The sequence below is a fragment of the Cyanistes caeruleus genome, chromosome 8 (genome assembly GCF_971803275.1).
Source record: "Cyanistes caeruleus chromosome 8, bCyaCae1.hap1.1, whole genome shotgun sequence".
In the NCBI taxonomy this organism is placed as follows: Eukaryota; Metazoa; Chordata; class Aves; order Passeriformes; family Paridae; genus Cyanistes; species Cyanistes caeruleus.
Window position 1 is genome coordinate 191,867 of NC_141708.1, and position 13,809 is coordinate 205,675.

At 37.7% G+C, this 13,809-nt stretch overlaps 1 protein-coding gene across 2 annotated transcripts in view; it reads left to right on the top strand.

Moving 5' to 3' along the window:
- CFAP46 (cilia and flagella associated protein 46) overlaps positions 1-13,809 on the top strand; it is a 72,302-nt gene that overhangs the window by 24,626 nt on the left and 33,867 nt on the right. The window contains exons 18-28 of one of the 2 annotated variants that reach the window (XM_023930367.2): positions 76-288; positions 1,629-1,839; positions 2,179-2,328; positions 3,087-3,194; positions 4,816-5,000; positions 7,694-7,825; positions 9,088-9,253; positions 11,878-11,962; positions 12,070-12,208; positions 12,724-12,907; positions 13,324-13,483. In XM_023930367.2, coding sequence (XP_023786135.2) covers positions 76-288; positions 1,629-1,839; positions 2,179-2,328; positions 3,087-3,194; positions 4,816-5,000; positions 7,694-7,825; positions 9,088-9,253; positions 11,878-11,962; positions 12,070-12,208; positions 12,724-12,907; positions 13,324-13,483 — 1,733 coding nt within the window. The remainder of the gene's footprint in view (positions 1-75; positions 289-1,628; positions 1,840-2,178; positions 2,329-3,086; positions 3,195-4,815; positions 5,001-7,693; positions 7,826-9,087; positions 9,254-11,877; positions 11,963-12,069; positions 12,209-12,723; positions 12,908-13,323; positions 13,484-13,809) is intronic. The other variant, XM_023930368.2, reaches the window with a different exon arrangement.

The window sequence follows — 13,809 nt, forward strand, 5'->3', positions numbered from 1 at the left end:
ATGTTTAGCCTTATGATAGAATTCCTTCCGGTGTTGAAGCTTTGGAATAACAGCTTTTTTATCCTAATTTTATAGTTTATGGATAGACAGCTTATCTCGGTATGCTATGGAAAACTTCCAGCGTGCAGCTGAAATTGGAGAAGAATTGAATGATGCCTGGATTGTTCACAATGCTGTGGTGTATGTCTTAAATTATAACAGACATCTGATATCTTCAGGAAGACAGAGGGACATTATTGAGTATCTGCAGACTCTTCTTGGAGCCATCAAGACTGTTGGGCACAATGGGTAAATTTAGATGTTTGGATATGAACATGCTCTTTATTTTCTAAAACATAACAATATTTTTGCAAACATTGGAAGGCACTTTGTGCTGTGAAATATTTATTGCTGGCTTTCATTGGTAGTGAAAGAGCCTTGGTATATATAGAGTAGCTCAGGAGTTAAATTGTGAAAATTAAATATTAATTCTTTCTGTTTCTTTTTTGTTACACTGTAAGCCACGCTAACATTAGACCAATAAATATTACTTTCTCTTCAGTGTGGAATAGCAACATGTGCATGCAAAACAGCATTCTGCTAAGTTAGTGAGAAAATTGGGAAAAAATCTCTCAGACTGAATTTGCACAACAGCTCAAAATGCATTTGCTTGTTGTCAGTTCTCTAAACTTGAATTATTTTGTAAATATAGTTCATTGCAAATATTTCTGACCAGTGTAAGGTGATTACAACTGGTTCTGAAATAAGAGAAAATGGAAACCAAAATAAACTTAAAAATATAAAATAAACTTTATTTAAAAATAAAAAAAGGGAATGTGCTCTTTAGTAGACCATGAAAATGGGAACATGGACTCCACAGTGGTTTAGAGAAACCCTGTTCTGCATTAAATGCAATGGGAGAATGATTGACCATTGTGGAGTAGATATTCCAGTCAAAGTCTGACTATGGGATAAGTTCCTAGATACTTTCCTAGGTACTAGTATCTAGATCTACCTAGATCAGGCACTTCATTGACAGTGACCTCATCACTCGGTAGAGTAAGAACCAGCAGCAGAGAAGCCTCTTTTAACAGTATTGGGGAATAACATCTAAATTTCAGTTTGTGCAGAATGAAGACTGGTAATACCTGCTTATTAGTTTTGATACTTACATCAGTATGTACTAGCAATAATCTCTTAGATGCAATTAGCTTAATGTTTTCTCAAAAAAAAAAAAAAAGTCTCAGCTTGGCACTGGATTGGCATGATAACCATAAAAAAGGTGAAGGGCTTGGTTTAGGATGATATTTTAGAAAATAGTTGCTCTTTTCATATGTACCAATCAATAAAAAGTTGTTTTAAATGTTGGTCTAGCCTATAATTTTTTTTTCTCTGTGATGAAAGGGAAGCTTCAGTTACAGAAAGAGTGAGAAAAATTGATGTTAATAGAAAATTGGTTGTGGGTTTTGTAGTTTTAATTATTAAATTAATTGCTTTACCAAGGGGCAGATTTTTTTGGTAATATCCATAATTTTGCTTTCTAAGAAAAAAATCGATTTTCAAGTAATGCTTACTTCTAGAAATCAGTAACTTCATTCCTGCTTTCTATTTTGAACTGATGCTGTATGTACTTCTGTTTTCTTCTACAGAAGTATTGAAATTTTACTGATGTTATGTAATGCTTTGGCTCGAGGCCTAATTATTTCTTGGATTCCAAAGCCAAAACCTGCTGAGAAGAAAGAAGATACGGCAATAGAGGGTTGCAGAAAAGCTCCAGAAAAGAAACAGGAAAAAGCAAATATCATCCAGACTCTTTCAGTAGATCCTAATGGACTTCCTGACATCAAAGCTGCCTTAGAGGTACAAACCCCTTATTTTTTGTAGCCCCTTTCATTCTGCTGTCCTATATCAGAATTCCTATAAATTCAATAGAAGAAATTTTTGGAAAAAAAAAAGCTACCTTCTTTTACTGTTTCTACCACCATAGATCCTCCCCAAATCCACATTGGAGCTCCTTACCAACTTGGGGCTGAGGACTGCAACTTCTGTTTGCCTTGGGTTGACTTAAAGGAGATGTTGTTAGGCTTAGAAATGCATGTGCAATAATATAAAAATAACTAATGGATAACATGTTACATACAAGAAACTTTCCACATTCTCCTGTGTTTTGCATTTATTTTTTCTCATCTTGGCATTTAGATTTGTGAATTTGCCCTAAATGCAATGACTGGAACCATGTGTAAGGAAAAAATCTCTATTGCTGCACAGCAACAGATCATTGCTACATGGGTGAAAGCAAAGCAGTTAAATCAGCAGCAGATCAGACATCAACTTGGGATGCAGGAGGAGGTATGAGTTCCCTGAAACCCCACATAATGTTGAAGCATTACAAAGATAAGTTAAATTCATAAATAATAATGACTGAAGTTATCAAGGTGTATTTTCTTCTGTATACTTGATTAGAATGTAAAAACAAATTTTGGCTGTAGTTCCTTACTGAACATAGCAAATTTTTCACATTGGGTTTAGCAGTGAGTCTACATTTCTTAACTCTTCCTTCTGTTGTTAGCTGCCATGGTGATGTTTTTTATATGATGACTGTTGAGAAAAATTGATTTTGAATTCATAAATGTAAAATAGTAAAATGGCTGCATTAAAAGTGTTAATAAAAATCAGCTATATTTATGTCAACATTGACAGTGGCCTCCTTATGTATTGATTACAGACCTAGTAAGCTGGAAAGATCTATTTTAGTCTTATATTTTTATTTTATAGTGTCTATAAAACTGGAAACCCTCAGTGGCATGTGAAATTTGCCTCCATTGTATTGTTGATGTGGGCTTTTAGTGTTGAAACTGTAATAGTTCAGAGTTCACAATGTTAATTAAAAATATATAAATACAAAAAATAAACAATTTTAAGGACACAGTAGAGAGCAGGAATTGCTTAGAACAAATTGAGGTTTTCAAACATTATTATTATTATTATTGTTGTTGTTGTTGTTGTTGTTATTATCTTGTCATCTCAATTAATGTCCTTAATAATATTAACTTGCAAAAAAACACCAACCAAAAAACTCTGAATGTGGATTTTTTATTTCTGCTTAGGATAGTAATGAAGCACAAAATCCTCTGGCAAGAATTCTTGTTGGTCTGGAAATGTATTCATGCAATGGCTTGGGTCTCATGGATTTCACTGTTCCTACCTTAGCTCAGGTATTTTGGTTTTTTTTTAAGAAGCTTTTGAGTTTTAAAAAATTGCACACTATGAATTTGATTTCAGAATCAATTTTAAATAGAGTTTAAATTATTTTTGAAACTTTTATTGTACTATTATTTTCTTTAACCAAGAGATTAAATATTTATGAGAGGAAGGAGATTCTTGTGACAGAAAAAAAAATTATTTATCCAAAGACCAGAGAGTTTTAGAATACAAATATTAGGTTTATGCTTGTGTTGCTCTAGCAGATTGTTTCAGTGACCATCAGAAGAACATAATAGGTTCAGGTGAATTCTGTACAGAATGATACTTTAAGCCTTTAATTTTTCTTCTGGAGAAAACTAATAGAAGCATAAAGTTGTTTAGGTTAGAAAAGCCCTCCAAGATTGTGGAGTCCAGCTGTTCCCCCAGCACTGCCAAGGCCACCAAGTGCGACATCCACATGACTTCTGAATTCATCCAGGCATGGGGACCCCACCACTGCCCTGGGCATCTGTGCCAGGGCTGGACAATTCTTTCAGTGAAAGAATTTTCCCAATATCCAAACTAAACCTCCCCTGGTGCTACTTGAGGCTGTTTCCTCTTGTGATGTCACTTGCTCCTGGGAAAAGAGACTGACCCCTCCCTGACTCCAGCCTCATTTCAGGTAGTTATAGGGAGGTTTGGGTTTGTATTAGAAGCATGCAACATTTCAACAGAAAACTTCACATTTTAGTGAATTTTATAGTGAATTTGCTTTTGACAGTTGCAAGGTAGAACAGAACTACACTTGGTTACAATTAATTGACTGTGTGAAATGAAACAAGCCACAACAACCATGAAGCTATTGCTGACAACTAGAATCCAGGTCCTTAGAAATACGTAGGTATCCAATTCTAGTTGGCCTACAGATTTATGCCAAATATTATGAATTAACTTTAGCTATCACTTCACTGGCGTAGTTTCATATAGCAGTGTTGTAGTATCTTCATTTGGACGAATTCATTAACAATTACCACTATCATAAAAATATATTGACACGTACAAAAGAAATTAAATGAAAATGTTTAGATCCTATAATGAAACTATATTTGAGACTATCTATAACTATCTATATCTATATATATGTATATGAGTTTAGGTTGGAAAAGACTGCTAAGATTATGGAGCCCAAGCTCTCCCAAGCTGCCATATATATAACAGCATACATAGCAACTGCTTACTACAGTTACTGTTTGTTGCAAAACCACTTCTATGTCCCATTCTTACTTTTGGCTTAACTAAAATGGGCTCTAAATTTTGAAAGTCCTATTCCACTGATTTTTGAAAGATGACTGAGGACATAGAATAAGTCCTGGTAGATACTTCTGGCTAAAAGGCATGCACAAATACAGCTGGATTTGCACACACTATGGTAATACTTAATATTTGGTGAATGAAGCCTCTCTATTGTATATTTTGGTTGCACTTGTAGCTCTTTCATTTTCTAGATGGCATTATCACATACTTGTTCCATGCCCAGGTGGGTTGTAAGGAACATACAGCTGCTAGCATATAATTGCTGTAGAAAAAAGCATATGAAAACTTGGAATAATTTTTTTATGTTTTTGTGCATTTTTTATTATTTTTTAATCCTAGTTGGTGAATTTGGCTTTAGAATGCAGTTGGTCAGATTCCTTAGTGGAATTGCAGACACTGACACGACTTACATATTTTGCATATGTATCACAAGACTATGAAACAGTGATGACTTGTTCCAAAAGGATCTTGGAATCAGATGAGAATTTTGTCCACAGTAGAAATATTAAGAAATATTATGGCATGTAAGTACATAGAATTTTACATGATATGGTAATGTACTTGAACTAAGTTTTAAAAAAAAGGGTAAATGTGTCTGGTCACATAATCAAAAATAGAAGAATCTTTTTTTCCAAAGGAATTGTGCAGTTAGAGATGAAAATGAAATTAAGAGGCAGTGGGAAATCCAAATTGTGGCTCTGGGCCCTGTTCTGACAGATGAAGCTTGCTATCCAAGTAAGTCAGAAGCTTATGCACCTCTGTGTTTGGGTGTCTTCCCAGGAGCACTGCTGCTCTGGAATGATCTCTGACAATCACAGTATTTTGACACTTATATAATCTCTAGGCAGAAAATAGCTGATTCTACTTTTGCTGATGGAAATTGCTTTCAGTGCTCACCTGGCTCTAACACACTGAAGGGTTATATAGTTCATGGACAAAGGTGGAGCTGGGGGTGATGACAGATACGAGAAGCTCCTGTATTCCAGGCTCTGCTGTCAGCTATGTCAGTCTGACAGTGATGTCAGTCTGACATCACTATGTTGCCACCTATGCATATGGGTGCAATAGGAATGTAAGTAATTCCTATAAAAGCCCAGTCTCGTACTTAACTGATATATATAAATGGATCTACTGGAAGAGTCCTTTATTAGAAAAAGGTGATATCTTTTAAGCCCTCTATTTTTTAAAAAAAAATTCCTCCAAAAGCAGAGTTTAATTTTATCCAAAGAAAATAGACTCAACTCCATTTAATAGCAGTTTTTTAGAACGTAGGAAGTTTGAAATAAACATGTGAAAGATTACAGATCCAATATAGTGTTCATTTTTTTCCTCTACAAAATAATTGAACTTAAATAAACAGTGTTCTGTTCCTTGAAACTTGTAGTTGTTTTCTACATGGGTTTACAAACACGTAAAACTAAGTAAGTTATCTTAATATTAATTAGATACTTTCAGAACTTCACAGAAATTCAGAAATGACATGCTGCACATCTAGCAACGCACAAACTAGCGAATGTGTGTGATTGTGCAGTCATGGGGTGTTGTTGGCAGAGGAAGGAGGGCAGTCCTGGTTGTCCCTGGACAGTCCTGGGGTGTTGTTGGCAGGGGAAGGAGGGCAGTCCTGGCTGTCCCTGGACAGTCCTGGGGTGTTGTTGGCAGGGGAAGGAGGGCAGTCCTGGCTGTCCCTGGACAGTCCTGAGGTGTTGTTGGCAGGGGAAGGAGGGCAGTCCTGGCTGTCCCTGGACAGTCCTGGGGTGTTGTTGGCAGGGGAAGGAGGGCACTCCTGGCTGTCCCTGGACAGTCCTGAGGTGTTGTTGGCAGGGGAAGGAGGGCAGTCCTGGCTGTCCCTGGACAGTCCTGGGGTGTTGTTGGCAGGGGAAGGAGGGCACTCCTGGCTGTCCCTGGACAGTCCTGGGGTGTTGTTGGCAGGGGAAGGAGGGCACTCCTGGCTGTCCCTGGACAGTCCTGGGGTGTTGTTGGCAGGGGAAGGAGGGCACTCCTGGCTGTCCCTGGACAGTCCTGGGGTGTTGTTGGCAGGGGAAGGAGGGCACTCCTGGCTGTCCCTGGACAGTCCTGGGGTGTTGTTGGCAGGGGAAGGAGGGCACTCCTGGCTGTCCCTGGACAGTCCTGGGGTGTTGTTGGCAGGGGAAGGAGGGCACTCCTGGCTGTCCCTGGACAGTCCTGGGGTGTTGTTGGCAGGGGAAGGAGGGCACTCCTGGCTGTCCCTGGACAGTCCTGGGGTGTTGTTGGCAGGGGAAGGAGGGCACTCCTGGCTGTCCCTGGACAGTCCTGGGGTGTTGTTGGCAGGGGAAGGAGGGCACTCCTGGCTGTCCCTGGACAGTCCTGGGGTGTTGTTGGCAGGGGAAGGAGGGCACTCCTGGCTGTCCCTGGACAGTCCTGGGGTGTTGTTGGCAGGGGAAGGAGGGCACTCCTGGCTGTCCCTGGACAGTCCTGGGGTGTTGTTGGCAGGGGAAGGAGGGCAGTCCTGGCTCCCTTTCCGAGGCGGAGCCCGCGGGGCTCGGGAGCGCCGCTCCGGCGGGGCGGTGGCAGCCGCGCCCTCTGGTGGCCGCCGGCCGTGGCTGCAGGCGGGGCAGAGGCGCTGAAAACTCCTGCAAATTGCAGCTATTACTTTCTTAATAAGTTGCTATTAACTAATGGTATTAACCGATAATATAAATGTATTCGTGTATTAATTTTAACTGATTAACTCTGGGACTGAAATCTACATTGTTTTCTTCTACATGTAGTGGAGTAGGATTCATATCGATTTCTCCAAAGCCCTGTGCATACTTTATCAGACAAATCCCAAAAGAAAGTGTCAAAAGTTGTCTGGTTTTCCTGATTTCTGTTTTTAATTTCTTAGTGTATAAATTCGACTTTGGCCTAATATTCTTTTTGATGTACAATAGTGAAAAATAGGGAGAGAATTAGAAATCTATGTTGTATCCTTGCTAAAGATGGGTAATAGTTTTTTAAAATCTGATTTCACAGCTATTTTCATTAGAGGTGTGAAAAAAGATATTTTAGTCTACCTTTTCATAAAATATTCACTTTTTGAATCATTTTCTAATTTTAAAAGAAAACTCAATGGAAGGATTTGTAATTTCCAAAGCAAGGGACATGTACACAGTAGCAACTTGAATACATCATTAATAGGAGTTGATATGATCTTAGCCAGTAAGACTTAGTACTTTTTGAAGTATTTGCCTTTATGCAGGCTTGGTAACAGTGTGAGACAAGAAATGTTAAGCACTACAGCCTGTATACAAGGGAAGAGCATAATGGAAAATTTGTCTGGAAGAAAACATCTGCGTGTAGCAGCATCAAAAACATTTGTTCAGAGTGCCAGGTATGTTTTATGTTGAGACAAAACTAATATAAAACAGATCTAAAATTTAATTACAGTTTTGGGGATAATACTTTATCCCAAGACTGATGAAAGTCAACATAGTTGTGAGTTGAAATGTTTAACAAAGGATTTGATAGATTTTTTTATGCTTTAGTAAATTTATCAACTGCTTTCCACATAGCTGACTGTGTAGTGTCATAGAATCATCCCATCCTCAGAAGGGATCTAGTTCAGACTCCTGCTCAAAGCAGAGCCAGCCCAGTCTGGCTGTGTAAACCTCAAGGAATTGAGAGACACAGCCTCTCTGAGTAACCTGCTCCACTGTGGGCTGTACTCATGGGGGACATTCCTGAACCTTTCTCATTTTAATTTATGCCTGTTCTTGCTTGTCCTGCCATTCACTGGGGAAACTTCTCCTTGTTAGGTGTCCCAAAGCCACCTCTCCAATTAGCCCTCTTCTCAAGGCAAGCCCAGTCCCTGGATGATCTCAGCAGCCCTTCACTGAGCTCCTTGTGGTTTCTCCGTGTCTGGCATGTATTGGGTGGCCTAGAACTGGATGCAGCAGTATAAATGTGATCTAAAGAGTGCTATCTAAAGGATGATCAGACTGACAGTTTCAAAAAACTGCTTTTTTTAAAACAGTAGTTTACAGTTTTTAAAACTGTTCAATTGGTGATTACATTATACCAATCTAAAATTTTTCACTAAAATGCCAAGCTGCTTCTCACGCAGATGAATACTGTGTTGTGTCACAATCTGGAGGACAATTAACTTTTATTAATTCAAAGTATCATTTACATTAAATATGCTCAAAGCAATTTGAATGCAGCTAGAGGCATTTGGGGCATATTCTTGTGTTACAGTGGTACTGTACTAAGCAAAATCCACAGTATGGTAATAATGATTGTGTTTTATTTTTTAATGTTTTTTAGAATGAGAAATTAACATAATAGGAAGCCAAAAAAAGTATATTATTCCAATGAGAACATCTTGAGGAAGTTTCTGTTATTTTTTTAATGAATTCTCTTGAGCTAAGATTATGCAGAAATGCAGTAAAGTCATTAATATGCTACTTATTTATTCCTAGTTCTGCTGAGTGTGTGAATGTGTTTGGTATATAAAAATGGAAAATGGCTTTTTTATGACGCTCCTATGCTGAGTCCTCAGATCAGCTAAACGCAAATGTTCCTAGAAGTACAATTCTTTACTATAGCTGAAGTGTGGTTGGTTTTCCATATTAAGTTCTACTTCTCTTTCTTCAGGTATGCAGGTGAAGCTGGAAATTATTCCCTTGTAATGTTTGCAGCTAGGCACTTTTGGAATGCATGCTTACCTTTGCTAGGCTCACCACATGACAGAGAACAGTTTAAAGAACCTACTGAAATAGTTCTTAAGAATATAGTTAAAGCAGAATCTAAAAACAAACAGGTAAGAGTTTCTAATAGGTATTGCTTGTTTTTAGTGATTGATGCTGATGGTAAAGAAACTTCAAGATACCTTTCCTAAGAGGCAAAAGTGACTTATTTGTCATAAACACATTTCTGGTTTCTTACCTGCAGTCACATACTCTTATATTCCTTTTGGTGATTCTTTTGGTTTTGAGCAATTGTCAGAGTTATAACAGTTTTCTTCAAAATGATTTCCTGTCTGATTTTCACTGTAGTGATTCCCTTCATGAAGCTTACAAAAAAGAATTTTTAGCAAATCCAGAAAAAAAGACACTTCTGGCAATTATGATAATAGATTGGAAAATATGACAACAGATCCTAAAACACTAACTCAAAAAAAATGTTATTAAGTTAAGGTTTCTCCCACCTGCAGACTCAAATTTCTTCTACCTGCAGAAGGAAAGTTTTACTTTGCCTATCTTCAGGTTTTTAACAAACTGTTTGGGACTTTGGCAGTAGGAGGGATTTAAAATTTAGACTCTGATGGGAGTTTGTGATAAAATTAAATACTTGTGGATTACAAGCAGCATGTGTAATCCAAAGAAGTCATCCCCTTGAAGCAGTATCCAGGTGATGTGTGTCATATAAGACATTTCACCAGGTGGAATGTCTTCTGCGCACTGAAACTTCCATGCACAGTTACAACTTTTCTTACTTCAAAACTCCATGGAACTTACCATTTCTCTTTCTAGATTTGATTTACATGTCAGTGAAGCTGCTGTGGGTTTTTATTTTTTATCGTGAGTACATTCCATGGGAACAATTTCAATGAGCACTTGAGGGGATTGTTGATGACTTTTGCATCCAAGCTTATTGGTACGAGTCTGCATCTCAGATCATCAAATGGGATAGTAAAGAGTAGAAATCTTTATTTTGATTTCTTGTCAAGCCATGTGCAAATCACAAATAATCAGAGACTGCTCTGCTTATTTTGAGTGTATAGGAACTGATGAGTACAATATGTACTTGGAAGCACAGTGATAATTGTAAGTTTATTGGAACATTGACAGTGTTTAGGTACATAACAGTAATTGCCCATGGACACAGTCATAAAGTTTGTTATTAGTAGAGATCTATTTAAAACCATTAAAAAGGAACACTTCATGATGTGTATATAGTTAACTCTCCACCACAGCATAATTTCAGAGTAAATCCTTAATAAGTGGTATTAAAAAGTAATTATATGTAGATAATGCAAATTTAAAGTTATAGGTAGCATAGGTATTTTTATGTCTGCAAATGTTAGTAATTCTTATGAATTAGGAGTAACTTCTGGTAGTAGTTAGGAAAAAAGTTCCCATTAACAGAGTGCTCTATATTTGATTATTTCTGGAGTTACTGAGTTTTAAAAACAGATATACACTGTAGTAACCATTGTAAGAGGCAGGAACTGGTATCCAGTGATCCTTGACCAGGATAATTAGTCAACTTTTAAATGCAGTTACATCTGGAGAAGTATCTACCAGCAGATGTCCAGATTTTCATCTACCACTACTCCCAAATCCTTCACCACAGGATTGCTCTCGTTTTGTCCCCCAGGCTGCACTGATACTGGGGTTTGCCCTGACACAGGTGGAGGACTTTGCTCTTGATCTTGTTGAACTTCTCAAGGTTGCCTTGGGCCCACTCCTTGAGCCTGTCAAGATCCCACTAGGTGACATTCCTTCCCTCTTGTCAACCACACCACTCACCTTGGCGTCATCAGCAGCATTGCTGGGAGTGCACTCAATCCCCTTGACTATGTCAGCAATGAAAATACTGAAAAATATTGGTATTGGTATCTCTTGAGGTATATCACTTGTTACTGGTTTCCACTGGATATTGAGCCATTTGGACACTGAGCCAGTGACTGTAACTCTTAATCCAGTCCATCCATCAAACTTCTGTCTGTTCAACTCAGTAGCACCAAGATTATGGGCCACCATATCAAAGGCCTTACAGAAATGTGAGTGAATGACATCCATAGTTCTTGTCCATTGCTACAGCCACTCCATTGTACAAGGATGTAGAAGTAAATGCTGATTAGACCAAATCTGATAAATCTTTAATGATGCTAATGTGATACTTACCCAAAAGTTGTGGCTATAGCTTAGTTAACTTCTTAGCATCGCCCTACATGTATTTAATGGTTAGTGTGTCATATACCTGTTTGATCTGTTTGAGAAACAAGGTGGTGAATTTCTCTTTGAAGATGCATTGAATTGTGCTGTGGAGGAGAGGGAAACAGCAAGTCTCTGACCTTCGGGTGAAAATTGTGATAGTCAAATTTTCACAGGTAAAGAGTGGAACCTGCTTTAGGCAGGGGCATAGGCAGAGAGCTCTGGAGGATCTCTGCCAACCTCAGCTACTCTGTGACTCCTGAGAGTACTTCATGGTTTCATGTTACTTCATGAGTGTAAGTGATTGAATGTTGCTAAGTCTGGTTATTTTTGTATTTGGTTTGTATTATAGGACTCACTCTGGAAAAATGCCTGTGGCTTTCATCTGGTCAGGAAGCAATTCTGATATACATACTTAGAGATACATGTTAACTGAAAGATAAAGATGTTTTGGTTTTTGTGGTTTTTTATTGTGTTTTTTTTTGTTTGTTCTTGTTTTTTTAAGGAAAAGAAAGATACATGTCCTTTGCATCAGTGGATTACAAAGGATTTTCAAAGTATTGGGTTATCCGTTGGATGCTTTCTCCCAGGCATGTTCTTCCTTCTGTTGATCTGGTAATGAAAGAAACCCCAGTATTTTGTAATCATTATCCTAGTTCTGCAGTATATTAATACATCATTTGAATATACTTCAAAGGTGCTGAGGAAGATCTGACATTAAGAACCTCCTTATATGGTCTATTATTCCACATCTATGCTGATAAAGCTGACTGGGAAACAGCACTAAAAATCGTGGATGAAGCTATTCAAGTTTTGCCTCAGACAAGACACAAACTGTAAGTTGGCTGGCTTTTTTAAGTAAAATAAGCATTTTTGTTCCTGAGAAGTAATAAAACTCGTGAGTATTTTTTTATTTTGCATTGGGGAAGTATTATGATTACTTTTGAGCAGTTCGTCCTTACAACACAAAACACTCTTGTGTCTTTTCTGTGAAAAAGACACACATAGGAAGTTCTTCCTATCATTAATCTGCTAACAATAATTGCAAAATTAATTTTTAAAAAACTTGTGTACAACTAGTATCTTACTTCCCAAGCAAATAGATGCATGAAATATGGCTATAGAGCAGGTTTAGTTTTCCTAACTGCTAATCCATCTTCGTTAAATGGAAACTCTCTAGGGTACTGTTTACATAATCTTATCTGAGTTGGTTTTGTGCCCTTATATGCCAGTTTATAAGCTTTGCATCTTTGTACTATAGAGATATGAACTAGTGTATGTGTTTTACTGAGAAAGTTACTTTGCAGGTACAGATGCAAGTAATTTGTAATTTGTTTGGTCTTTTTTCTAGCCTGATTTTCAAACTTATGGCTACAGTGAGGGCAGGATCAGGATGCAAATTCATGATGGCCATTCAGAAACTCAGTCATGAAAGTGAAGATTATTTGTCACATATGTGGCGACACTTGGTAACAGTCTCCAGAAGTATTGTTGGACAATTAAGCTGTTTTCAAAATGCGATCATTGCTTTACAGGTTTGTCAGTTCTTACTGTTTGTTGATAGAATGATTCTCAAGTGATTCATAGGACTGCAAGTTCCTGAATGGGTAGGGAGGCCATATACTTATACCTTTTATAACTTTGAGATTACTCTTCAGCAGGAAAACTCTCTATGGTTGAATCTTTATATCCAGCAAAATTTTAGTCGAGTCCCGCCAAACAAAAATGTCTAAGAGTAGCAAGTGGTTTTAATAAAATGAAGATTTAACTGGTGGTGGAGTTTTCTGTTGCGTTCTGTTCAACAAAATTCTGATTGTGTGATGCAAATAAAACTGCTTGATGTGAAATTATTTTTTTTTGCTTCTGTTAAGACTACATGAAACTTTAGAATATCATTCTGATGGTTTACATAAATAAATACAAATTAGCTCCTCCTTTATTACTGTTATAGAAACGAGAAGATGAATGGCAGAGAGTTGATTACCTGATGGAATTTGCTGAATGCTTATATTGTAATCAGTTTCCCCTCAATGATGCTATTAAACCTCTGGAATGGGCAGTAGATCTCCTACTTCGTATGAAATTCCCTATGCAATCCTCACAAGAGGAAGGTATGTAATGGATGTTTCTCCTTCAGAGGAATTTCTCAGGAGGAAACACAAGGGAAATTTTAAATTTACAGCTTAGTTGTCAGAAAGAATGGCACAAGCTTGCCTGTATTTTCTTGTGCATTTACTGTAATTTATTCAGTACAGCTCAGTTCATCTGTGAATTCCGTTTTATGCTGTGCAAACTTATCCACAGTCTTTTGGTACAGTAAGATACTGCTCCACTCTGACATAAGAATTCCTGATTTGTGAGATGCTGCCAGAAAGAAATTCTGGACAGTTTGTTTCAAGTGAATTCTCATGGAGGGACAGATGAAACCAAAGGAAAT